We start from the raw sequence: 27,490 nt of genomic DNA, 5'->3' as shown, positions 1-27,490 counted from the left end.
ATTGACATATTATCTTGTAATGACATTTCAGTCAGTAGGTTATTTTTTGATCCAATGTGAAATTTATTTTGTTTTCATGTTTAGTTTTTATTCCAAAGATGTATAAAAATTTCACTCGTATTATTTCAATTAGTTGTAATGAAACTTTACAGCCGTGTATTACTCCATTCCTTAGGAATAGTGTGTTGTGTACAAACAAGGGTCGTATTAGCAGTATAGGTTATGTTTTCCGAAGAACCAAGAAACATGACCGAAATCCATCGTCTCTGTTTGTGCCAGTGCCAGTCAAGCCCAACCCTGATGACATGAATATAGGGGAAGAATTCACTGGCCGTCTGAAAAAGCAGGACTTGCTCAAAATACTGAACAGATTTTATCAGAAACCTGAAGTTCGGGTTTTGGCTTCAGAGAATGGTTTGGATGACACACTGTTGCATCAGGCATTCCTATCATTCAGAAGACATTGCTTAGAACACGATCTACCTCCAGATTTACATATAACTATTAGTGATATATTACAAGGTATACATACTTTCAGTTTATAACCTCCATGAGTATGAAATACAAAATATATATTTTTCTGACACAAATGTATGTTGCAGGCGCTGGAAATGTGAATGATTTATTCCCGTACTTCGTAAGACATGCCCGACTGGCGTTTCCTCATTTAGACTGTTTAGATGACCTTAAGAAAATATCAGACTTGCGTACCCCAGCCAACTGGTATGTAAACAATTTCATATAATTTACTTAAATAATTACATAGATTAATATTCAGTTTTTTCTTTAAACTGTAACTAATAGTCATATAAACACAGGAAGTCAGTATTTTTTTTATTTATATAAATGTTTCAGGTATCCACAAGCCAGAAGTATGAATAGAAAAATAATATTTCACGCTGGACCAACAAACTCGGGAAAGACCTACCATGCCATGGAGAGGTTCCTAAGTGCCAAGTCCGGGGTCTACTGTGGCCCTCTCAAGTTGCTTGCTGCTGAAATATACCACAAAGCTAACAAAAGGGTACAATATTGTTGATATTACATAACAAATTATGAAATTTAGGTATTCCTATATAGAGCTAAGATTTAATTCTCCAAGCTATTTTAAGCTTCCTCATAATAGTTGTCATTATCATCAGATCCTGTGATGTGTGATCCCTAACCAGAGATGTACCTACAGTGTAGATATCCATATCATCTTGTGTCATTTCTACAAGGGGACCTCAAGCTAACTTACTGCCATAAAATAAAAAATGAAGTTTATATACCAATTCAGCCACAATTCCTAAAGTATGTACGGTGGCCTGCGCCTAAAAGTATACAGGCGGAGTTTTAAAAATAGCGATCCCTGATGATGAAGGGACCCGCTACATCTGTTATAAATCAGGGGACGTGTTGTGTGTGATGTGTGTAGCAGTGGTTTTTATGTGGATGTGCTTGAGCAGCATGTGAGCTTGAGATCGCTATTTAAAAAACTCCGCCTGTATACTTTTAGGCGCAGGCCACCGTACCTATATCACTAAGTAACTCTTATTCTACAGGGTATCCCATGTGATCTAGTAACAGGAGAAGAGAGGACACATGCATCACAATGTAACATTCTAACAGGAACCGTTGATGCACCAGAAGAAGATCCCAACACAATTGTTGAGGCAGAACCCAAAGAGTCCAGTCATGTAGCTTGTACCGTTGAAATGACTTCCTTAAATCATAATTGTAAGTTGAACAAAGAGAATGTTTCAAAATTAATTAGGTAATGAATTAAAAGTTTGATCAGAACAAGCATAACAAAATTTACCTTAGACCTATCTACATTAGTCTCTGTTTGTAAGTTAGTAACCCTCTTTTATTTATTTATTTATTTATTTATTTATTTATTAACATAAGGATCTCCAGCAGTTAACACAACAGGCATACTTAAAAGAAAATTTAACATAATAGAAATTTCGTTGTGAAAACCATTATAGGCGATGGTATGGCATGGTAACAATCACAAGACACTCTAGGTTTGCCACTATAGTGAAAGGTTTAGGCAGTAGCCCAAAATCACTGAGGCATGGCAATGCATTTAAAATAGACAGACATATAAATAATTTATTGTAAAACATATTTTTTCAGATGATGTAGCTGTAATAGATGAAATACAAATGATAGGTGATAAAGGCAGAGGATGGGCGTGGACCAGAGCCATATTAGGTAAGATCTTATACAAACTTATGACTTTCGTAAACTAAGCTTTTAGTCTACTACACTAATAATGTTGACGACTCCATAAAGCATAAGAGTAAATAATTAAATACAATAATTAGGTTCTAAATTCGATAATGTTTTTCCTCTTCAGGATTACAAGCAGATGAAATACATTTATGCGGGGAAGCCGGCGCAATCAATCTCATTGAAGAAATCTGCAACACCACAGGTGAAGAAATGGAGGTAGGCTTAACACTAATCACTTTCTGGCACTCTCTCATTAATAAAAAATATCATCTTATATGAACCACACAAAAGTACTAGTCATAATTCCTACATACTCGATCACCCTAAACTTTTAGCGTGGCTCTCGCATAGCAACCGTTTTTGTAGTTTCTACATTATGGAGGTAGGTATATAGGAGTGGTATATAATATATAGCGACCGCGCTACCTACCACTGCAATCCGATAGCCGCGGCGCTGTTTTCAAAATAGTATTATTTATTCTTTGGCTGCTAATGATATGCTAGATTAGTTCCTGATTTTGCCGTAGGACTTCAGTGGTGGCGCGCACTCTACCTATCATTTTCCATAAAACCCATCTTATTCAATCTCTTCCTTACCCACCCAGGTGCGGACATACAAACGTCTAACAGAGCTGAAGGTCCAAGACGCAGCGCTATCCTCACTAGACAATGTGCAGCCGGGTGACTGTATAGTGTGTTTCAATAAGAACGACATTTACAGTGTAAGTCGAGCGATCGAACAGAGGTCAGTCCCGCTTCAGGCACGTATCCTTCCTTGTTTTGTGAACTACTTTTGTTGGCAGTTAGAGTATTATTTTTGTTTTGTGTGTGGTCTATTGTGTGAATTGATGATAATTTTAGGGTAAATAAGTCAGATTTGTACTTAACCTTTTTTTCTTAACTTTAATTCAAAGATTTGTCTTTTGATTTGTGCGGAAATTGAGTTTATGAAAACTATTGCTCACATTGTTATGATTCCACAAGTTTAAACCCTAAACCAAAGTGGTATTTACGGTACTGAATTCATAATTATACTGCCACTGATAGCGGATCGCTTTTGTCCTTACGTAGCCAAAGAGTCCAATTTTCAATAGTTTCATGAAATATTTATTTTGTAAAATTAATATAATTAATTTGAGTTATCGTTGTTTCAGGGGCCATGAAGTGGCGGTGATATACGGCAGCCTGCCGCCCGGCACTAAGCTGGCTCAGGCCAACAAATTCAATGACCCTGAAAATTCATGTAAAGTCATGGTCGCCACAGACGCTATCGGTCTGGGAATCAATTTGTGAGTTTCGTAATTTATTTAGTTAGAATATGTAGGTTAGTAACATGATGGTGAGTGGAGTGGACGACTAAAGAGTTAAAGACGTTTTATTGTGGAAATGCTTTTATCGGTAAAACAATTGAACATGAAGTCCTGTAATGTTCATTTTTACAGTTGGGATTGGATTTTGTTTCCAATAAAATTAAGTAAGTACCTATAACCTAAAAACTGCGATCTTACCATTGCATTGCATAACTGCCTATCTCATTAGAACTATTACATATTAAAAGCTGTGTTTATCCTCAAATATATTTACTTTTCCAGGAGCATACGAAGGATAATATTCTATTCTCTAGTCAAGCCAGTGGTGAATGAGGATGGGGACAAAGAAATAGATGTCATTAGTATATCACAAGCTCTGCAGATTGCAGGTGAGTTTGTGTGTCCGTCGCATATGTCCATTCGCATTTATCTACCATTGTGTTCTCTCTCTAGTCTTGAAATATTCTTCTTATTATATGTGTTATTTGACCAGCCCCATTTCACAACTCTCTCATACAACAAAGATGATTCTAGAAATTCATCAACAACTCAAATATCAAGATCAACATTCGCAAACCCGACATTCCTCTACCACCAGGTCGCGCGGGCCGCTACGGCAGCGCATGGGAGACAGGCTTCGTGACCACCTTCAGGCCTGAAGACCACGGGACCCTGAAGACATTACTGGCTAGTACCCCGGACCCCGTGGCGCAGGCCGGGCTGCACCCCACGGCGGAACAGATGGAGTTGTACGCGTACCATCTGCCGCACGCTACGTTGAGTAGCTTGATGGTGAGTTTAGTCAGATTGTCTGAGTCTCTCTCGAAAATCCCTTGCAAGATGGACCTGGAGTTAAATCTAGCAATTAAAAGGATTCACGTCGCATTACAGTCTATCCGTGTACCTAAAATTCTAGAAATTTTCTGGATGTCACTTTAAAAACAAAGGTTAAAGGTTTACCAGTTCAACTTGTACCCTATTCACCAAATCTGTAAAACGAGTGAGTTATTGATGGCTACAAAGCTGGAGCGAGGCCAATAGTACAGCTGAAGATAGGCGGAAGTGGCTGACGTTTGTGGAGACCTCTGCACCTCTGGAGTGCCGTAGGATTGCAACAACACATTCCTACGAATAATCCAACCCTGCAAATCCTCGCCACAATTAACCACAAACCTCTCCACAGGACATATTCGTGCACCTGTGCACAGGTGCAAATCCTCGCCACAATTAACCACAAACCTCTACACAGGACATATTCGTGCACCTGTGCACAGGTGCAAATCCTCGCCACAATTAACCACAAACCTCTCCACAGGACATATTCGTGCACCTGTGCACAGGTGCAAATCCTCGCCACAATTAACCACAAACCTCTCCACAGGACATATTCGTGCACCTGTGCACATGTGCAAATCCTCGCCACAATTAACCACAAACCTCTCCACAGGACATATTCGTGCACCTGTGCACAGGTGCAAATCCTCGCCACAATTAACCACAAACCTCTCCACAGGACATATTCGTGCACCTGTGCACAGGTGCAAATCCTCGCCACAATTAACCACAAACCTCTCCACAGGACATATTCGTGCACCTGTGCACCGTAGACGACTCGCTCTACTTCATGTGCAACACGGAGGCGTTCAAGTTCTTAGCCGAGATGATCCAGCACGTGCCGCTGCCGCTGCGCGCGCGATACGTGTTTTGTTGCGCGCCGATCAATAATAAACTGCCGTTCGTTTGCGCCACGTTCTTAAAGGTAAGCATTTTGGCTAATATCATATTTTGTGTGGGGATGTAGGGCTCTCTCTAGAACTTTTGTGCAAATCCCCAATGTCTAAGCTCTCTTCTTTAGATTGGACCATTTGCCGCCAAGCTGGTCCATTGCGGGTTGATAGCTTCTAGATAGATATGCTGGTTTCCCCACGATGTTTGCCTTTACCATAAGTGCATTTCCCAAGAACTCATTGGCCTACCAATGAGTGTCATGTCGCGTCGGGATTCGAACCGGCATCTCTGAAAGGCTTACTCGACTAAGCTACCACGGCTCTACTTCATGTGCAACACGGAGGCGGTCCAGTTCTTAGCGGAGATGATCCAGCACGTGCCGCTGCCGCTGCGCGCGCGATACGTGTTTTGTTGCGCGCCGATCAATAATAAGTTGCCGTTTGTTTGTGCCACGTTCTTGAAGGTAAGAGATCCTATTTTTGGTGGGAATGTAAGTTCCTGCTTCTGGTTCTTTCAAATGGAACCTTTGTGCATCCCCAGGGTCTAAACTCCCTTCCTTACTTAGGCTGTTTTTAACAACGTCCGGGATTCATCACGCATGCGGGATGGCCGCTATTTTCCCGCGTCTCGCCTCATATTCATACCTACTTCGTATTCTGTCATACGTATGTGCGGGGCAATACCACATGCGTGATGTATCCCGCACGTTGTTAAAAACAGCCTTAATAGATTGGACCATTTTCCGGCACGCTGGTCCATTGTCGGTAAGTAGGTTCTAGAACTAGATAGATATGTAGGTTTCCCTACGATCTTTTCCTTTACCGTAAGTGAGATGGTCTACCAATGAGTGTCATTATGTCAGCGTCGGGATTCGAGCCCGCATCTCTGGCGTGAGTCATTGTTAGGTGTTGGCGCAGGTATCTACTCAATGAGAACTAGGTTGGAGATCCGTTTTACAAGAAATATATTGACTTTATCAAAGTTTCAAATCAAAGAAATATTTGTTATGTAAAGTTATGTTGATCGAATGGCTTGCAGTCTCAGAATGGCGGCGCGTAGTCTGCGTCGGCGCCTGCGAGGGTGCGGGGCGCGGGGGGGCGCCGTCACTCGTCTAGTGATGGGGCGCACACGTAGTGTTGTGCTTCAACAAGCTGGGCCCCTTGGAGCTGGAGTATCCTGGTCCAACGTCATGGGTAGAGGGCAGAGCCGGTTGTAAGCCCGTCTCAAGGTCCCCGAAGTGGAGAGGACGTCTGCCACGCGGTTGATGCCGTCGGTGCCAGGGTAGACGGCTGTGATGCGACCGAGCAGCCATCTGTTGGGTGGGAGCCGGTCATCTTTGATGAGGACCATCTGCCCAAGCTGTAGTTGACCTCGATTGGTGTGCCACTTGCTGCGAATCTGTAATGCTGAAATATACTCCTTATAATAGCGATTCCAGAAGTGTGCTTTCAATGCTTGGACTCGTTTGTATCGAGAGAGTGTGTTGATTGGAGCGTTGTCGACCTGAGGTGCAGGTAGCATTGTGAGCGTTCGTCCAATCAGAAAATGTGCAGGAGTGAGAGCTACTAGATCAGATGGATCAGATGAAATAGGGGTTATGGGTCTGGAATTAAGAATTGCCTCTATTTGAACCAAGACAGTGTACATTTCTTCATAATCTAGGTGAGTCATTGATAAAACTCGTTTTAGGTGATGTTTGACTGACTTCACTGACGCTTCTGCTAACCCATTGAAGTGCGGACTGTATGGTGGAGAGAATTTGAATTCAATTTGAATCTTAGCTGCTTCATTAATTATGTTATTGGAATTTTGTTTCAAAAATTTAGGTAATTCATTAAAGGTACCAATAAAACATTTAGCATTATCGGATGTTATGGAGGCTGGCTTGCCCCTGCGGCAAATTAGACGATTAAGCATGGCCATGTAGCCCTGGGAAGTTAAGTCGGTGACGAGCTCTATGTGCACAGCTCGTACTGCCATACATACAAAAATGGCTATGTATGCTTTTTTCAGCTGACTGCCACGACCCTTTTTGTTCGCTATCAGGATTGGTCCCGCATAATCGACTGCTGTGTTTGCGAATGGATAGTCAGCTTGTAGCCTCTGCTTTGGGAGGTTACCCATGATGGGTTGGTAAGTTTTACCTGAAAATCTAAGACAAGTTATGCAAGTATGAGTTACTTTTCTAGTTAAATTACGCCCATTGATAATCCAAAACTTATGGCGTAATGTTGCCAATAATAGTTGTGGCCCTGGATGTAAAAGTATTTTGTGATAGTGTTGGGCTAAAAGTTTAGTGATGTGATGTGATGCATGTAGTAAGATGGGGTGTTTTGTGTCGTAGGCGTAGTTCGTGTTCGACAGTCTCCCTCCAACTCTGATTATACCTGCATCATCAACAAAGGGATTAAGACTTAAAAGTTTATCTTTAGACGGCAATGGTTTTTTGTTAATTAAAATGGATTTTTGTTTACAAAACATATCACTCTGCACTATTTTACATAAAACCTGCATAGCGTCTTCAAGTTCTGATGCTGTAATTAGACCTACTATTTTGTTATTACGATTGAAACAGTTATGTTTAAAACGTTTAATTTGTACTATTACACGTTGTAATAAACAAATATTAGAAAAGTTAAGTACTAAATTATTTTCATGAGGTTCAGTTGTAGATAAATGACACTGAAACTTAATCTCTGGCAATTCCTCACTATTTGTGTTTTGCGGTTGAGTAGGCAACTGCATATCTGCTTGGTGTAGGAAGTGCGGACCTCCCCACCACAAAAGTGATGATTTAAGTTTTGCTGCATTTAAACCCCTTGACCCTATATCGGCAGGGTTCATATCTGTGGGAACATAATTCCATGACTGAGGGTTTGAATTTTTGGTGATTTCATTTATTCTGTTGAGTACAAATAGTTTTAGTTTTAGCTTACATGTTTTTATCCAGCTCAGCACGATAGTTGAGTCACACCAGAAGTACTGTGCGTCTATATGTAGACGTAATGATTCTATTGCCTTTTTTGCTAACTGAGTAGCCAGAAGAGAACCACACAGCTCAAGTCTGGGCATAGTAATTTTTTGTTTTAGAGGAGAAACTTTACTTTTTGCCAACAGTAAGTGGACACTTACGTTGCCATTGTTAGACAGTGAGCGTACATATACGCAAGCTGAATATGCTTTTATAGAAGCATCACTAAATGTATGTAATTCTACCTTGATGTAGAAATCACATAAAACTCGACGAGGAATTTGAATTTCGGTTACTTCCGGTAAATGTTTTACAAATGTGTTCCACTGTGACTCAACCTCGGCTGGTAACTGACTGTTCCAGTCAACATTTTTCGCCCATAAATTCTGTAGGAGAATTTTGGCCTGTAACATACAAGGATTAATTAATCCTAATGGGTCAAATACTTGTGCTATAGTTGATAAAATTATGCGTTTATTTATTTTGTGTTTTTGTTTGATGTTGTTTATTGAAAACAGTAATAAATCTTTTGTGCAGGCCCAAAGTAAACCTAATGTTTTTGCATACTCGTCATTTTTTAGACATAATAGTTCGTCATTGTTGTTTTCATTGTCTAGAGAGTTTAATACTGAGGCTGAGTTAGAACGCCATTTTCGTAACTGAAAATGAGCTCCTTGTAGTATGATGTAGTATAATGAGCTCTTTGTATGACGCCCTTACATGTTTGTATGAGGGTTTGCTCGTCATCATTACCTGAGATATAATCGTCGACGTAGAAGTCATGTAAGATTGTTTCACCTACATTTTTGTCTGTACACTCTTGCCCTAACTGCATTAGGCATCTGGTAGCTAGATATGGCGCGGATGCTGTACCGTACGCGACCCTATTTAACTTGTATAGTTTGATTGGCTCACTGGGATCTGATCGCCAGTAAATTTGTTGTAAGCTTCGCTGTTCCTCCTTTACATAAATTTGTCGGTACATTTTTTCTATGTCCGATGACACTACATACTTATGCTGACGGAATCTAATCAGTATGCTTAATAAATCATCTTGTACAGTGGGGCCTATGTACTGAATGTCATTAAATGACTTGCCTGAACTAGTTATACTCGATGCGTTAAAAACTGTTCTCAACTTTGTTGTGAGTTTATCTTCACGCAGAATGCCGTGATGTGGCATTATGTATGAAGTTTTGTCATCTTGTGGGTTAGTGTTTTCTGACATATGACCTAAGGTCTGATATTCTTCAAGAAAATCTGTGTATTTTTGTTTAAACTCACTGTTGCGATTGAATTTGCGCTCTAATGATTTAAATTGAATTAATGCTTGTTGTGATGAGTCGCCTAAGCATTCAGGTGATTCTTTTAATGGTATTGTAACAATGAAATTGCCATCTGGGTGGCGTGTGGTTGTTTGTGTAAATATTTGTTCACACTCACTCTCACCTTTAGTTCGGGATTGTTGAGTGGTGGAAACTGATTCAAATTCAAAGAATTTATCGAGTTTTTCCTCAAGCTCAATGTTATTTAGAAAATGACAGTGGACTGTATTATAGGATTGCATTTTGTTGTGTTTAGAATAAGGAACTTGTATAGATCCTGAAACTATCCACCCTAGTGTTGTTTCAACTAAGGTTGGTTTATTTTTGCCTAGATTGATGCGGTTGTTAGATAGGACCGCCCAAAACAAATCCGCGCCTAACAGCATATGCACTTCCGCAGGAACTGAGAACGTCGGATCTGCTAGTTTGATATGCGAAGTAATATTGAGAGCCTCGCAATTTATTCTTGTAGTAGGTATCAACTGGGTGATTTGTGGAACAACGAAACAATTGACGTTTGTTGTATAACCACTATTGGTGAGTGACGATATAGTCACGTCACATCTTTGTGTTATTTTTGAAGACTGTTTATTTAGCCCTTGTACTGAAATTGAAGTTGAATAACTGGGTATTTGCAACTGTTTTTGTATTTTTTCTGTAATAAAACTAGACGTGCTGCCATTATCTAGAAGTGCACGAATTTTGTGATTGTTACCGTGGTGATCGGTTATGTTTATGATTGCAGTTGAAAGTAGAACTTGACTGTTATGAGTAGAGGACAATGTAATGTTGTCTGACTGTACTACCATACTGTTCTGACTACTCTGTGGTATTTGTGATTGATTTTGCCCTGCTATGGACGGTAAGACAACACAGTCACTTGACCCATGGCAGGGGGACTGCGAGCTACTTGATTTTGTTTGTGTTTGTGATTGTGTAGATGCAGAATCCGTTTTATGTAACATTGTATTGTGTCGTTTTGTGCAATACCTACATGAACTCAATCTACAACGTTGTTCGTCATGACCACTCCGTAAACAATTAGTGCAAAGGTTTAATTTATTTACCTTTTCAATGCGTGCCTCGATAGGCATTGATTTGAATTTTAGACATTGGTAAATGGAATGATTATTTTTACAAACAGGGCAATGATATTGTGATTGTTTTTGTGTTTGGTTATGATTTACGACAAAAGTTTTTGGACGATTGTGAGAGATGTCGCTGTGTCTGCGTGTGTGTTTTTGTGATTGTGCTTCCTCCATGGTCTCTAGTAAGTCTGCGCGGTTTTTGAGAAATGAGTTGAATTCTTCTAAAGTAGGTATAGACTTTATATGATTGCGTTCTGTTTCCCAGTCACGCATTGTGTGTGAATCCAGCTTACTAGTCACCATGTGGATGATGAGAATGTCCCAGTGTTCTGTGGGTAAATTAAGTGTTTTCAAGGCTCTTAGATTTTTATTAATGCTATCTATTGTGCTACGTAACGCCTTTGAGGATTCTTGAACAACTGGTTGTATGTTAAACAAAGCTTGTATGTGATTGTTTACTAGAATTCTATCATTATTGTATCGATCACACAGCAAATCCCATGCAACATCATAGTTTTCTGCTGAAAACTCTAATGATTTTATGATTATAGAAGCACTTTCCTTTAAAGTGTTCCGCAAATAGTGAAATTTATGGATTTTTGGTATTGAAGTGTTTGTGTGTATTAGTGACTTGTATGTGTCATGGTATTCTAACCAGTCCTGATAGCGACCAGAAAATGTCGGTAAATTAATTGTAGGTAATTTAAGGTTTGGCCCACCTGAGAATGCACTAGAACCCGTTACCGACTGATTGTCCCGCGCCGCAGAAGCCGCCGTGTGCTTATCGAGCGCCTCCTGCGCGGCAGCTACTGTGCTGAAGTAGTTGGTTTCGAAGCTCTCCCGTTCTAAATATTCGTCACCTGGAATTTCAGATAAATTTTCTATTTCAGTTTGAGTTGAATCATATTCATTGTACATTTCTTGTATTTTGCTAGCTCTAATAGTTAATTCTCGAATTTGCAAGTTATTTAGCTCTTTACAAGGCAAAAGCGTGTCTAAATAAGTTTTAAATATTGTAAGCTTTGATTTAAATGATGCTCTTGACCTTTTTAATGATTTAATATCCATGTTTAATGAGTTGCGACTTAATGGAGTAGGCTAAGAAATGAAGTTAAGCTAAGATAACTGGTGCCCAAGTCTCTCAGATGATTCTGAGACTGCAATCCATTCGATCAATGTTTATAGCTGTTTTACACTTTGTTTATAAAATAAAATTTGTGAAAATAGTGAAACAAGCTCGAAGTGTATGAAGCGATACTTAAATTTTAACAGGCAGCTACTATGGGTCAGCAGAAGAGCTCACGCAAGCAATGCAAACATCGAAGCCACCTCAGCTTGCGTAACCGGTTAGAGGCGGTTCGGCGCACGCACCACCTGCGCGACAGCGATGCTGACGGATTCACTGGAATGTATGAGATAAAAACAATATGTTAAAAAAACGAGAAAAAATATGCAATTTGTTAAAAATATACACTGTGTTGGGAAAAACAGCTGTTCATTGAAACAAATATGGCCTTTGAACTGAATAAACTTGAATGGATTGACAGATGCAAATGGATTTCAATAATTTAATGACGTGGGTACGCAAACACGTAGGTTAAAATTGGGAATAGATTCGATTATTTATGAATAATATGCGCTTTCGATTGTGTAAAAATAGACAGGTGACGGGAGAAATGGGAGATAATTAGGTTATGACACCCAAAATGGTAATTTTAACAAAATGAATTGATGATTAAAACGGGATAATTATTATTGTTACGTGATTTTTACTAGGAAAAAAGATAGTGAATTGAATTGTGCACACAGGGGATAATTGAAATTGGAACGAACTCACAGCAATACCACACTGTAACCTCTTTTCCTGGTTTTTCGATTCTGGTCGTGGTTTCTGGTTTTTCTTGTGATTCTTGAGATTCGAGACTGGCCGTAGAATGTTGTATCTTGATTATTTTCGTGGAGATCGCGGCGAATAGCAGATTGGTGCCGCGTGGATCTTCTTTCTTGCCCTTGAACGACCTCGCCGATACGTGCCTCGGGATTCCGATTTTCGTCTCGCCTGGTCTTCAGATCTTCCAAAAAGCCCGTATCCGGCTCGAAAACTTGTTGGCGCAGGTATCTACTCAATGAGAACTAGGTTGGAGATCCGTTTTACAAGAAATATATTGACTTTATCAAAGTTTCAAATCAAAGAAATATTTGTTATGTAAAGTTATGTTGATCGAATGGCTTGCAGTCTCAGAATGGCGGCGCGTAGTCTGCGTCGGCGCCTGCGAGGGTGCGGGGCGCGGGGGGGCGCCGTCACTCGTCTAGTGATGGGGCGCACACGTAGTGTTGTGCTTCAACAAGGTACATGTCAGCGTCGGGATTCGAACCGGTATCTCTGGCGTGTCTACCATCTCTCTGTACTTCATGTGCAACACGGAGGCGTTCCAGTTCCTGGCGGAGATGATCCAGCACGTGCCGCTGCCGCTGCGCGCGCGATACGTGTTCTGTTGCGCGCCGATCAATAATAAGCTGCCGTTTGTTTGTGCTACTTTCTTGAAGGTAAGAGGTTAGGTTTGGTTCAGATTTTACGGTTTTACCTAAACGATATTAGGTCAGAGCAGATTATAAAAGTCAGCGACTGAAGCTAAACTGACTGGCTCATCCTTTCACTACAGTGTCTTACCTTTGTTCAGCTGTAGTGTTTGTCATGGGTAGCTGGATGTTTGTTACTCTTACACGGGAAAACTGCTGCAGCAATTTAGATTACATTTTGTATGCAGGTAAGTTGACACCCTGGATAAACATACATAAGTAACAGTAACTTTTTCTTGGAATTGCCACGGGAAACGTTTTGTTTCTTGTTTTACAAAAGCACTCAGAAGGGCCACTATATAAGTAGCACTATGCCTTCCCATTCTCTTGCGTTAAAATTGCATTCGAATCCTTTTGGTTCTCCCATGGTCCTTTCATTACTAACCTCCCTCACTCCGCAGATGGTCCGTCAGTACAGCCGCAGCGAGCCCCTCACGCGGGGCTGGCTGTGCCGCGCCGTGGACTGGCCCGCGCCCCCCCCGCGCACCATCATGGACCTCGTGCACCTCGAGGCCGTGTTCGACGTGCTCGAGCTGTATCTGTGGCTCAGGTCAGTGCGTCACACGGAGCCTTATTCCCATGTTCTATGACCTATATGCTTTATATGGGTGTTACATAGGTAGGATCGCTCTTCGCCCGGACCAACCACTAATAGACTCTTGCGGCCGCGGCACTCGGCTTCGGTAAACTCGTTTAATACGCGTTACTCCAATCACAGAGCTGTATTAATGGCGAATCCATCGAAACCATCGTGAATCCATCGAAAAAAGCAAACAAACGATAACGAACCCGTGAAAAGCGTGAAGTTAATCTTTTAAATGCACCCTTCAACCCCTAGGTAGAGGATGGTTTTGTGATTTTATTGTTGTTTCAGTTACCGGTTCCCGGACATGTTCCCGGATGTGAAGCTGGTCCGTGAGATGGAGGTGGAACTGGACGCCATCATACAACAAGGCATCTTTCAGATCACCAGGTGATTAATGACAAAGTTACTAGCTAGCCTAAGTTCTACAGAAAAATTCACTAGGGTCAACTTTTGGCAGTAATCAGTGTAATAAGTCTTTTTCAAAGTGTTATTTGCAGGGTGTCCACTTTCTGGAAAGTCAGGAATAGTCAGGGAAAAGTCAGGGAAGCTGAAGGTGGTCATGGAAAGTCAGGGAAATTGATGGGCTACCTGGAAAGTCAGGGAAAAATTACTAGTAAAGCATATATTTTTGCAAAATTGTAGTTCTTGCTTTTACTAATTATTAATTTTCTTCTTCTTTTTTAAACGTAAAATACATAAGTCATAAAATAAAATCTCGTAAGCCAGATTCCAGACTCAGTTCATAGTTTGTTCAATAGTAAAATGATGTTCCGTTAATTAAATTTCTTTCAAAAGAGTGTGACTCAGCTTGCCGTTCTGAACAACTTTTGTTTTAAGAGTTAGTGATGAAAAATAAGTCCCCACATAACGTGTTGGTGCAGACGCGCTGTATCGAATAGAATAGAATAGAAAGATGTTCTATACGCGCTGTATCGGCGCTCATTCCACTCATCAAATCATTTTTTTTTAAAACGTCGCGCCCATATGAAAATTTTTGGTTTTGTTTTATTTAAATTAATCACGGTATTTACAAAGCTTAACACGCTTTACTCGAGTTATTTTGGTTTTGAAGGTCCTAAGATTACTATACAAGGTGCTAGTACAAATTTTATACACAAATTAAAAAGTTTATTTTATCTACTGTTGCATGAAGGCGCTAATCCTTCTTATGTGTGCTTGTATTCTATCCTTGAGTGAAATGAGACACCGTATAACTTTCGACCATTCTTTATTCGTACTTTTTGCACTTTTACAATTTTTAACATCTATCGCAAAATCCAACAATCCATCCTTCTCACGTCCATAGACCAATTCCCCAAACGTCACTTGTTTTTTTTTAAACCAATGTTCCGTTTTTAAGTTAAAATCCAATTCTTATTCCAACAATCTCATCGAACCCAACACTACCTGCATCCAAACTCTCATTTAACAAAAAAAATATGATGAGGCGTATTTCTTCAAAGCACTCTGAACTAATCCTACCATCAATAAGTGTGCTTAAATAAAATTAACTAGGTCTAACTAACGTCTTTTGCAATAATAACCAATGGATCCCGCTTGGGTTTCCAAACATTAAATGACTTTTTTCAAAAGTAAAATGACATTTTTAAAATAAAATAAATATATACCCATTTTTAAATTTTGTAAATAAAAAAAAGAAATACATGTCATGGCAAAATAAAAGTATTCAAACTTTGTTGTACAAAAAAATTAAATAGGTACTTATTTATCATTGCTTCCTATACATAATGTTGCAATAGTGGTAGATGTACGGTGGCCTGCGCCTAAAAATATACAGGCGGAGTTTTTAAAATAGCGATCCCTGATGATGACGGGACCAGCTACATTTGTTATAAATCCGGGGACGTGTTGTGTGTGATGTGTGTAGCAGTGGTGTTTATGTGGATGTGCCTGAGCAGCATGTGAGCTTGAGATCGCTATTTTAAAAACTCCGCCTGTATACTATTAGGCGCAGGCCCACCGTAAATAGCCGAAATAGGGTGACTCAGGGGATCACTCGAAACAACTTTTGTTGTACCTACGTGTTTTTGAAATTCGCGTTTTTTTCTCATAACTTCACCTGTCTAACAAAGTTTGTTGGGAAAATCTTATTTTTTTGGAATTTCATGTTGTTCAAAATTATGTGTCTGAGTCACTTTCTCTCTCTGCTTAATATACACTTTTTACAGCGAAATATTTTACGCAGTCAAAGTTTTTTTTTAATAAGTGTCGCAAAATCGGAAAAATTTCAAATCAAGCTTTTGGTTATTTTTATCTCTGGTCAGGGAAAATTTCTGAAATGGTCAGGGAAAGTCAGGGAAAAGTCAGGGAATTTTTTGGAGGATTCTGAGTGGACACCCTGATATGTTTAACTAATATTCTTATTTATTTTGCGCTTAAAAATCCTGTTTCAAAAACTATAAGTAGAACAGAGTGTTAGAGAATTTAAAAGTAGCTTTTTAGCTTCTTATGCAAAGTGTTCCATATTGTCTACTCAGGGAGTCATGTTGAACCACTTTTGTTCTACAGCTTTTGGACATTCGCTTTCGGCTACTATGTTTGTAAAATGTGTGCGTGTTTTTCAACAAAATCCGGAATAAACCTCACATTCCCTGTTCCAGATTGCTGCGCAACTCGGAGCAACTCCTCAAGGAGTCCGGCGGCGCGGCGGAGGGCGCCTACCCCCGCGCGCCCCGCGCCCCCGCCCGCCCAGACGACGGGAAGGGGAAACTGTCCGATATGCTTGTTTCTAGGGTATGGATGCGGGAGACATTCGATAAATATTTTTTTGGCAGTCCAATAGACACACGAAACCCAATGCGTGATGTAGTCGTGTTGGATTCTCTGCCCACGCTGCACGGCATCGTTATCGACGTAAATAAAAGTCACTATATCGCGATTCTTGATAAATACAGCGAAATGATTTGATGGTAAAGATGCCGTGGCTGTGAAGATGCCGTGGGATCGGCTAACGAGGCGTTTACATGGGTGGATATATCGCCATGCGTTGAGTCACTTCATAAATCGCCCCATCGGTAGATAAAAACGTGCGATTTATATGGATCAACACGATGCATAATGCATAACCATCATCCAAGATGTTCACAACGACAACGGCTTTCTTCATCCATTACCACTACCTAGCCGTCTTATTAACCTTGTTATCTTCCTCCCCAGGGTCTCATCACCCCGCAGATGCTGAAGAAGCTCCAGAGCGAGCTGGTGGCGGACGCCAAGCCCGACCGCGGCAAGAAGAAGACACCCACCAGACACAAACGGAAGTGAATAGTAGAAGAGACGATAGTAGTTGTACAATTATGTGTTAATAAATCGATTAAATGAATGTTGTTCTAGATATTGCCATGTTTGACTTTTATTTTTTACAGGTCCTAAAAAAGATGTGTTATGGTTGTAAGCTAGACATAATGTGTTATCTAAGAAGTGTAAAATATACCAAATTACTAGCTATTGCATTGTTCCTAGTTATATCTTAAATGAATAGAATGACTATATTGGAGGTAAAAGGTTCGGATTATATTATTGCTAGGGTTAAAATGATGGTTAGAATATTCATTGAATGTTTGCTGTTTGCCTGTAAGTATATATTTTTCGAGGTGTTGAGATGTATGTACAATGCTGCCACAATGTCAGTTCGATTACACGAACATAGCACAAAACCGATCCAGTTGCAAAGGGGCGTGAGACAGGGAGATGTTATTTCTCCGAAACTGTTCACCTGTGCACTGGAAGATGTTTTTAAGCTTGTAGAGTGGAAAAGACTGGGCATTAACGTCAATGGCGAATATATCTCTCATCTACGATTTGCTGATGACATAGTTATTATGGCGGAAACGCTGGAGGAGTTGGGCGAAATGCTCACAGACCTCAATGATGCCTCTAAACAAGTTGGGCTGAAAATGAACATGGACAAGACAAAGGTCATGTCGAACGAACATGTTTCATCATCGCCCGTAACTGTAGGAGGTGTCACCATCGAAGTTGTTGATCAGTATCCCTACCTAGGACAAGTGATCCGATTAGGTAAATCCAACTTCGATAAAGAGGTAGCTCGTAGAATCCAACTCGGATGGGCAGCGTTCGGGAAATTACGACACATCTTCACTGAAAACATACCTCAGTGTCTGAAAACAAAAGTTTTCAATCAGTGCGTGTTGCCAGTGATGACTTACGGAGCCGAGACGTGGTGCTTCACCAAAGGGCTTATCCACAAGCTCAGAGTTGCTCAGCGTGCTATGGAAAGGGCTATGTTAGGCGTGTCCCTGCGAGATAGGATTCGTAATGAAGAAATCCGCAGGAGAACTAAAGTTACCGACATAGCCAAAAGGATTAGCACGCTGAAATGGCAATGGGCTGGCCACGTAGCCCGCAGAGCCGACGACCGCTGGAGTAGAAAGGTTCTGGAGTGGAGACCCCGTGTCGGCAAACGGCGTGTCGGTCGCCCCCCAACCCGTTGGTCTGATGATCTGCGGAAGGTAGCGGGAAGCCGCTGGATGCAGATGGCGGGTGACCGTTTGGGGTGGCGATCGTTTAGGAGAGGCCTATGTCCAACAGTGGACTACGGAAGGCTGAGAGAGAGAGAGAGAGAGAGATATATTTTTCCAATTATTTGCTATACTTCATCATAAGGCGCTCAACTAACAACCTTTACAAAGTAACAGACTATAAAATTGGGGAGGGTAGGTAATAGTAATTACTAACTTATAATTACTGACCTTTTGACACATGATAAAAAATTATCGAGGGTACTGTGGCTACCCGCGATTCAATCATTATTATGTTTACGGTTTACGCTCGGAGTTACAATGAAGACTGATTTGATTGCAGTTATAGTGATATTATTAGTGAAAAACTATGCATTTACAAACGGTAAGACTCTGTGTTCTGTGAATTTAACGTTACTTATTCCATACAGTTTAATTCAAACTTAATATTTTGTGTTGACTCCAGCGTATACGAAGCTAAAAGTGAATGGTGTCCGCACAATACTGGCTTTGGAGAATGAGGCTATAAGTGTAGAATGCGAGACCAACATGCCGATGGCGTACTGCGGGTTCATACACCCTAGTGGGAAGCGATTTTCGTAAGTACCTAATCTATTGAACACAACATTAGATTATAGAAACGAGTCAGAGTTTCTGATATTTTACCTAGTTTAAAAAAGTATCTACCTAATGTAGTTATGTGCTCGTATGACGTAGGGTGCAATAGTAGAAGGAAATCTACCTACCTATCATTTGTAGTTGGCCTGTAGTTGGAATCATCAACAGCTCAACACAGACCTTATTCATCTGTTTAAGCTATGAAGCTATTTAAAAATAATGATAGAAATAATGACTGCATTTAATTACTAATTCTATGGTAAGTAATTATGTTAAAAACTTTATCTCTATTCCTATTTATTCCCATAAGTTTAATCTAAGATAACAGCAGACCAAATCAGTTTTTCAGGTTCCTCACTGATTGCGGGCCGGGCCGGTGTGAAGTCAAAATAAATGCCACTAAGGCTGACGCTGGTGAATGGCACTGCCATATCGGGACCAGCACTGTGGGACTGGAGTCTAAGCAGAAGATTGTAGGTTAGTTGTTTCATCATCATCAGCCTATAATGATCCATTACTAGACGTCTCCAAAGGAGCGCCACAACAGTATAAGTACCTACTGCGTCCTCGTCATTCCTCATCAACACACTACCTACTGTATATTAATAATCCATCACAACGGTTAACGATTCTTGGGCACATCAATTATGCCTAACTTATCCTATTGTTTCTAGGTTCGTATGTAAGTCAGTGGCGGATTTACAGATTTGCCGCCCGTAGGCCATTCAAATTTTGCCGCCCCTACTGACTTTTGAAATTCAATACGTTAGTTTAATCCTGTTATTAGATGATTGTGAACTTAATTATATTTCTGTCAGTCACTAGATTATTTTTGCAACCCGCTATGTATATACTTACTGAAAGTTTAATTTTGACCTAACAAGTTTATTTAACAGTCAAAACAAAAAAAAACCCGACTTTAAAGCGCTTTAAATTCTGTGTAAAAAGTATCGGGATTAGATAAACAAATAAAAAACCCTCTGAACACTTGGTCCGACTGCTTAGTCCGACTGATCGGACCAAGTGAACTTTTTTTTCCTATTGGTTCGAATCATCGGATGAATAGGAAAAGTGAGTCCACTTTGTCCGACCTATCGGATCAAGTGAACTATTGATCCGAATCATCGGACGAGTAGGAAACGTGAGCAGCTGGGTAGAAACAACTTCCAATCAGAGGTCAATAGAAGAATACAGTTAGGCTGGGCAGCATTTGGCAATTTTCATTTGTCTTCTCGTCGCCTATACCACAAAGTCTCAAGACGAAAGTCTTAGATCAGTGTGTCATACCGGTTATGACCTATGGGGCTGAAACGCGGACACTTACAGTGGGACTGGTTTACAAACTGAAGGTCACTCAGCGAGCTATGATTGAAAGAGCTATGCTTGGAGTCTCTCTGAAAGATCGCATCCGGAACGAAGTAATCCGACAGAGAACTAAAGTCACCGACATAGCTCACCGAGTTAGTAATCTTAAGTGGCAGTGGGCTGGTCACATCTGTCGAAGAACCGATGACCGATGGGGTAAAATTGTTCTGGAGTGGAGGCCGCGACTAGGCAAACGTAGTCGCCCTCCGGCTAGATACTCCGGCTGGTTACGATTGGATGCGGAAAGCTAAAGATCGCATCCAGTGGCGTGCTTTGGGAGAGGCCTACGTCCAGCAGTGGACTGCTATAGGCTAATGATGTAATAAAGTCTCACTGTTGTTCTCTTTTTTGTTGTGCTTAGAATGTTTTTAGTTTATGTTTTTTAACCTATGGTTCTTAAGTTACCTAAAGTTCCGAATAAAGTTTTGTTTGATTTCTAAAAGTTGTCTCACTATTCTATACTATTCTATTCTAAAAGTTTTAGTTCTTTCTGTCCGACTCCGACTACTTGGTCCAATCAGGCGGACCATAAGTTCTAATTTCAAAGTAGTAATGATAGTCCGATTCATTAATCGAACCAATAGGAAAAAAAAGTTCACTTGGTCCGATCAGTCGGACTAAGCAGTCGAACCAAGTGTTCAGAGAGCGTTGATGATTTTGCAAATTTAAAATCGCCGAAGAAAATAATGTAAACTTATTTGATTTCATTGTCTGTCACCATGATATTAACTAATTGTTACATATTTTAATAGAAATTGATTGTATTGTTTTTAAACTATTCGGCTGTGCCATTTCAAAACACAGTAAGCGCCAACTTTTAAAAAAATCGGGTCTTTGATTTATACATTATTTTAGGCGGTTGCGCTGCAACAAAACTGCATTGTCAGAATCCTTTGTTCCCATCGAGTCACACATCAAACCTGTCACACTGTATACAGTTGGGAATTCTTCATGAAAAGTGTGCCATCTAGTCACAGTGTTACTCGATGGGAGTGTTACTCGTTGGGAATGATTTATTTCTGAATTCCAAACCAGCCACTGTAACTGGATGGGAACATAAACTGGAAAATTCCCAACTGTTCTCCCGTTACTCGTTAAGATTTGTTCAGTGATGATGAATGATGATGATGCCTAACCAGTGATAGGTACTGTGACTTATACAGTGTGTTGTTTTTCGGACCCGATGGGGGTTTTTTCTCGATGATATTACTCGTAGAAACCCTTAAAGTTTGGGTCCGAAAAACAACACACTGTATAAGTGTATAAGCATTTATTATTACGATTTTTTTTATTTTCGTTTCTTGAAAAAGTATGAAAATAGAAATAATTATTCCGAACAACCAAATAAGTTTTATTAAACTAGTTAACAATAAAATTATAAAATCAAAACCGAATTGTAAAATCCAATCATTTTTTTTCTATGAATGATAGATAGATACTGGGTGGGTAGTACAGCAGTAGCCACAAAATAATAGAGAAAATGAAAACTTTCAGTTCCCAAATTTTGCGTGGAGGTGACTTTATGGCAGTTTGATATTTACCTATCGACTCATATCTGCTCTGCTTCACCATGAAGAAATAATTAGGTACTTCCGAAGTACCTACCTCAGATTAATGATGATCTGGCGCTTACACCGCGGGCGCGCCTCGGACATAGACGGAAGATGCAGATGATCTCAAAATAATGGCGAAAATTATGGGGACCAACACCGATCTAGTACTTACGTACTTATTTATTTATTTTATTCGGAAAACTTAAACTAGTTAAAACTTAATATTACTAATTTGCATAACAGCCATGTAGTAATTATAGTTATCGCATATGGTGGAATTCAGATCCATTGGACTCTTGTATTGGCTCAAAAGACTTGATGAGGTTTCACTAGCGCCATCTACCTTAATCTCTTATTCCCTCCATCCAAAGGTTGTCCGGCAGAGATCGCTTTTAGTGATAAGACCGCCTTTTGTACCCTAATTAGGTTCGTCATCTTTAGCCTATAGTAGTCCACTGCTGGACGTAGGCCTCTCCCAAAGCACGCCACTGGATGTGATCTTTAGCTTTCCGCATCCAAATTAAGTTACAACTTGTATATTTTATTATTCTTTTGGGGTGTACAAATAAAGTGTATTCTATTCTATAATCGGTTTTTGTCTATGGTGGAAAATTCTTCATTGAAAATCCCAACAAGTTACTGTGACTTGTTGGGAATTTTTATTTTCATAGTCCCAACTAGTTACAGTGTTACAGTTGTATGTGACACGTTGGGAATGAAGGAAAAGGGTGTTTCAACGAGTAACAGAGTGTGGACTGATGGGAATTTTGAACATAAAATTCCCAACGAGTAACAGTGTGACTGGTTGAGGTGTGACTGGCTGGGAACAAAGGGTCAGAATATCAAAAAACCGCTCAGAAACGAAAATAAAAATTCTAAAAACCTAGTAACTCCACCCTGCGATATCAAAAATGCCACGAAAACCATATTAAAACATAGTAAGAGCCATCAACCATTTTAAAACATAGTAAGTGAAAATAAGTGACTTACTGTGTTTTACAATGGTCAATGGCTCATACTAGGGTTTGAAATGGTCAGCAAAGGTAAATTTTTGCCCGTATATTTTAGTAGGTCACAAATGGCATACATTATTACTAACACTTTAAAACGTGGCATTGAAAGTGTAAGCATTCCTGAACTAAATCTGAAATGGCTTGTTCCGTTAGGGTCGATGGTAACAATTCACTCATTTTGGTTGGAAAAGAAAACTTCTCGTTTAACTCGTGTGGTAGGCCTTTTTCCGTTTCTCTAACTCGGAAACGAGCCGATCTACATGGTAATAAAACAATAATAGGTACACGAAGTTGTGGAGAGATGGTGCTCGTGCTGGGCTCCGAAAATCCTGTGTTACGAGTTTTTTTTTATTTTATTGAAACGCTATTAGAATATTTTAAAGTTCATGATTACATTAGTACAAAAGTGTACCTCAGTATATATTATAGTGCGTTTATTAATCGTTTATTTATATATGGACTATGTACAGTTGTACAACTATATTTATTTTAAAAAACAGTTAAAAAAATAATAGCTAAATTTGCCGCCCCTCTAAATCTGCCGCCCTAGGCACTGGCCTTTTTGGCCTATAGGTAAATCCGCCACTGATGTAAGTACCTATCTAAATAGTCTTGGTATTTTTTCTAGGGAGTTCAATAAAGCCTATACTTTATGCTAGTCCGATTGTTGGACATTAAACCCTTGTTACACTTACATCTACCGAGTTGAGTGGCGAGACAGCATACTCGGCCGATCCTCGACCAATGAACGGCTAGCAATTTACCGAGTGCTCGGCCGAGATCACAGTCACTTTACTGTGTAGGTGTAATGAGGGTATTATTCGGCCATTTCATGTCAGTCAACTCCTGCCTCTACCCCTTCTAGTGCGCATAGTAAACAAGCTAGCCGCCGTGGAGCCCCACATGACGGCGGTGCACGCGCGGCCCGCCACGCTGCTGTGTGTGTCGGCGCAGACCCTCACCCCGCTCAGCTACTGCCGCTTCGAGCCGCCTAGTGGCAGCCCGTTTAGCATCTCGCCGGAAGTTACTGAGGATAAGTGAGTTACGAAATATTTATGAAAAACATATTTTCCCGCCGGAGTAGGTACCGAGATAAAAAGTAGATGACTATCTGTTTATAGAAACCGCATAAAAAATATTGCTAATTCAGCGTTAAACATATACATAGGTAAGCTAAATTCCTGATTCTGACTGCCTGAATAAATCCTTCTACAACCTTAACAAACCCGTCAGACTTTCACATATCTCACCGACACGATAAAAACATAAAGAATCCCTATCTTCGTCACCCACAGAGCGATCCTAGGCCGCTACTACTTCCCCCCCAACCGCTCCCTGGACGGCGGCGCGTGCGCGGTGCGGGTGCGGCGCGTGCGCCACGACGATGTGGGCGCGTGGACCTGTGCGGCAGGGTTGGATGATGGAAATGAGTATGTGGATGTTATACATCTGGAAGTGCAGGGTGAGTTAGTTTTTGTTACTAGGTAATTTATGTGTCCGACCAGTACCGGCGTTAGGGTAGGGCGCGGTTGGGCGACCGCCCAGGGGCGCCGGACTTTAAGGGGCGCCGTTAAGCGGCGCCCCTTTACCTATATTCCCATCTCCGTAAGCGAAAAAAAAAAACGATGTGTTGGCAACACTAGAATGGAACGCAGTGCTCAATCCATTCGGTCGGAGCACTACATTAAAAGCCTTATATTAAAAGTATTATAAAATATCTCTGGAACTGACTTTACAGGGTTATTGGTAAGTGGACCGGATCCTTTCAAGAGGTGATAGAGGAAGGCATTTCCAGTTGATTGAACCCTATAATGCATTATTCGAAACTAAACCATTTCTAAGATATTTAATATTTAAGTTTTTTTGAAATTTTTGCCAAAATTATATGTTTAAAACCGAGAATTAAAAAAAACCAGCAATATTTCAGTATTTTTTTTGGTTGTTTTGCAATAGTAACACCTTAATACACTAATTAAAATAATCAAATGTGCATTATTCAAATTAGACACAATACCTCAAAATAGATGAACATTTTAAAAAAATATTCAAAACGTAAACACAAATAAATTAAATTTAAAACATTACCCTCCTCCTTCGGCAGTCGGGTAAAAAGAATTTTCATATGATATTTTTTTGTGCACTTAAGCTTTAAAACATTGTCAACTTATCAGCCGCAAGATCCATGCATCCATGCATGGGCTTAAGCGCCTACAGAATTTCCTGCCATACTCGACCAAAGTTACGTTAGTCAACTCCCTGTTGCTTCCTATTATTGATTATGCAGATGTGTGCTATCCTGACCTCACAGAAGAGCTACTTGATAGACTTGAGCGTCTCCTCAACTTGTGCATTCGCTATATCTTTGGCCTGCGTAAGTATGATCACGTCACTGAAATTCGAAATAAACTCAAGTGGCTCAATATCCGACACCGAAGGAATGCCCATATTTTATCTCTCATTCATAATATAGTTTATAATCCTTGTGCCCCATCCTACTTAACAGAACGCTTCACGTTCTTCGACTTCTCTGACCGTCCTCAACGGTCAAGTCGAAACCTTCTCTTTCGTACCCCAGAGCATAATGCGGCAGGGTATTCGGATTCATTCACTGTGACAGCGGTTCGCTTGTGGAACAGTTTACCGCTACATATACGGCAGACAAAGTCTATAGACATCTTTAAAGCCAAAGTTCGTCAGCACTACCTCCAAGTGCAGAACGATCAACAAAATTGATTTTTAATATATTTTATTTGATGATGATGATATTATATTATATTTTGTATTATTATTATGTATTAGGTATATTATAATATAATGTAGGAATATATTTATATATGTATGTATATAATTTGTATAGCTATTATGTATAAGTAAGTATATCTCTGTGTCTCGATTAAAGTAAATAACTTCTCTCCTCTCAGCCTATCGCACTACCAACCACTTTCTCGACATCACCAAAGGTTAACTGGTAGAGAATGCTACTAGCATTAAGTTCGCCTTTGTACAATGTTTTTATGTGCAATAAAGAATTTATAATAATAACTTATAAGTTTTCAAAAAAGATATTTCAGTATCAAATCGATTTAGGTTTCACCAAGATATGGCCAAAACAACCAGCACAAGCGGATAAAATTTAACAGAAAAACCAACAAAATTATCCGAATTTAAAGGTAAAAAGTGCGATTGTTTTCAGTCCTGTTGACTTTAGTATGGAAACCCCTGTTGAGTTTTCTCCGCCTTCTCTGCTGAAAACATCGACTTTCATAACTTAATAAAAGAGTTCACCGATAGAAAGGCTAGAAAAGTTTTTTTTTTAAATAAATGTTTATTTCTTTTCATAAATGGTTTTGTCATTATTATCCTTCGCCTTATTTCGTGGGCAGTTAGGGGGCGCCGTATAAATCTCGCTCAGGGCGCTGGTAGTACTAAAACCGGCACTGTGTCCGACAGCTGAAGCCGAATCCACGTTCCTCTTCTGATCATTAAGGCTAAAACCATGATGTTTCCGTTGGCACAAGATCCTGACCATGCTGCACGGGCCCGTTATCGATGTAGGTAAATAAAAATCTCTATAACGCAATTCGTCATATAACCGACGCTGTGATTAAATCCCTATATCGCGATTCGTCATAAAACCGACGCTGTGATTAAGTCCCTATATCGCGATTCGTCATAAAACCGACGCTACGATTAGTGGAAGTGTGGAAGGGGCGTTAAACGCTGTGATTAGTAGAACGCCCGTTAAACAACTCGCCACGACGATGTGGGCGCGTGGGTCTGCGCCGCCGGGCTGGATGATGGGAACGAGTATGTGGATGTTATACATCTAGAAGTGCTGGGTGAGTCGGATGGGAGACTAGTTTTTATTTGTTCAGGGCTAGAATTAGGTATTTGCGTTAGCGGCCCGGCTTCTACACAAACCTAATACCTATCGGCGCGTCGGCGCGGCTGATCTGATGGGTCTCGCGGATCGGAGGCATCCTAAATAGCAACTTTCTATAAGTATAGGTGTCCGATGCCTAGGCACAGGCCTCCGTGTGTGATGCCCATCTACTGTCAAGATCCTGTGCATTAGGTACAAAAAGGTTGAAGAAAATAAATTAAGATGGCGGTCGGTTTCTCTGTTCCAGATGGACTCAAGAGTGTATAATAAATGAATCATTAATGATTGCACATGCACATTATACATTATACACAAGATATTTCTTTGACCTTTTCCAGGCTACTACACAATGTCGACAGCATCAGTCACTGGAATCACCTTCGGTAGCATCGCTGCAATCGCTGTCCTGGTCATATTAGGAGTCAGTGCATGGAAGAAGAAAACCTTCCTGACCGGAAGGGCGCGGCCGGAAGCGCCGGAAATGGCGGAAGAGCACGAAATGGCGGCGGTTCCGGCGGAAACGGGGAGAACCCCGATGGGATCTCAAAGGACTATTCCGAGTGTGATCGTGGAATCTCCATCGGAGCCTAGCACGTCTATTCGTCATGAACATTGAGGTGCTCCTTATTTATAAATCATAATTTTGGAATTTCTATTCCGCGTAATGCCACATATCCTATGATGGATGGATACCATTAATATACAAAACTGATGTTATGATATCGAGGAAGTGCGATAGATCTTGAAA

At 40.3% G+C, this 27,490-nt stretch overlaps 2 protein-coding genes across 2 annotated transcripts; one reads left to right on the top strand and one right to left on the bottom strand.

Moving 5' to 3' along the window:
* LOC105398251 (ATP-dependent RNA helicase SUV3 homolog, mitochondrial) lies at positions 1-27,490 on the top strand. The gene is given in 20 exon segments (XM_048624896.1): positions 1-522; positions 603-723; positions 856-1,024; positions 1,545-1,719; positions 2,122-2,199; positions 2,345-2,436; positions 2,826-2,965; positions 3,375-3,509; positions 3,813-3,919; positions 4,129-4,322; positions 5,110-5,289; positions 13,624-13,772; positions 14,097-14,195; positions 16,430-16,562; positions 16,986-17,117; positions 18,788-18,909; positions 19,278-19,405; positions 23,725-23,896; positions 24,155-24,321; positions 27,081-27,490. Coding segments are annotated over 20 exon segments (3,195 nt in total). The 5' UTR covers positions 1-98; the 3' UTR covers positions 27,359-27,490.
* Positions 6,206-12,952, bottom strand: LOC105390001. Its single transcript, XM_038112884.2, has 2 exons — positions 11,362-12,952; positions 6,206-6,664 (listed from the first exon to the last, which is right to left on the bottom strand). The coding sequence occupies exons 1-2, from the start codon at positions 11,708-11,710 to the stop codon at positions 6,402-6,404; spliced, it is 612 nt and encodes a 203-aa protein (XP_037968812.2). The 5' UTR covers positions 11,711-12,952; the 3' UTR covers positions 6,206-6,401.

Source organism: Plutella xylostella, chromosome 13, assembly GCF_932276165.1.
Source record: "Plutella xylostella chromosome 13, ilPluXylo3.1, whole genome shotgun sequence".
Taxonomy (NCBI): Eukaryota; Metazoa; Arthropoda; class Insecta; order Lepidoptera; family Plutellidae; genus Plutella; species Plutella xylostella.
This window is presented reverse-complemented; position numbering and strand designations above follow the sequence as displayed.

What these genes read in the sequence shown, in the direction of transcription:
- LOC105390001 (XM_038112884.2), bottom strand. Translation starts at nt 11,710, where the DNA reads ATGGATATTAAATCATTAAAAAGGTCAAGAGCATCATTTAAATCAAAG. An exon ending in GGGTTCTAGTGCATTCTCAG is followed by an intron (nt 6,665 to 11,361) that starts GTGGGCCAAACC and finishes AGTATATTTCAG; the next exon opens with CATTACAGATTCGCAGCAAG.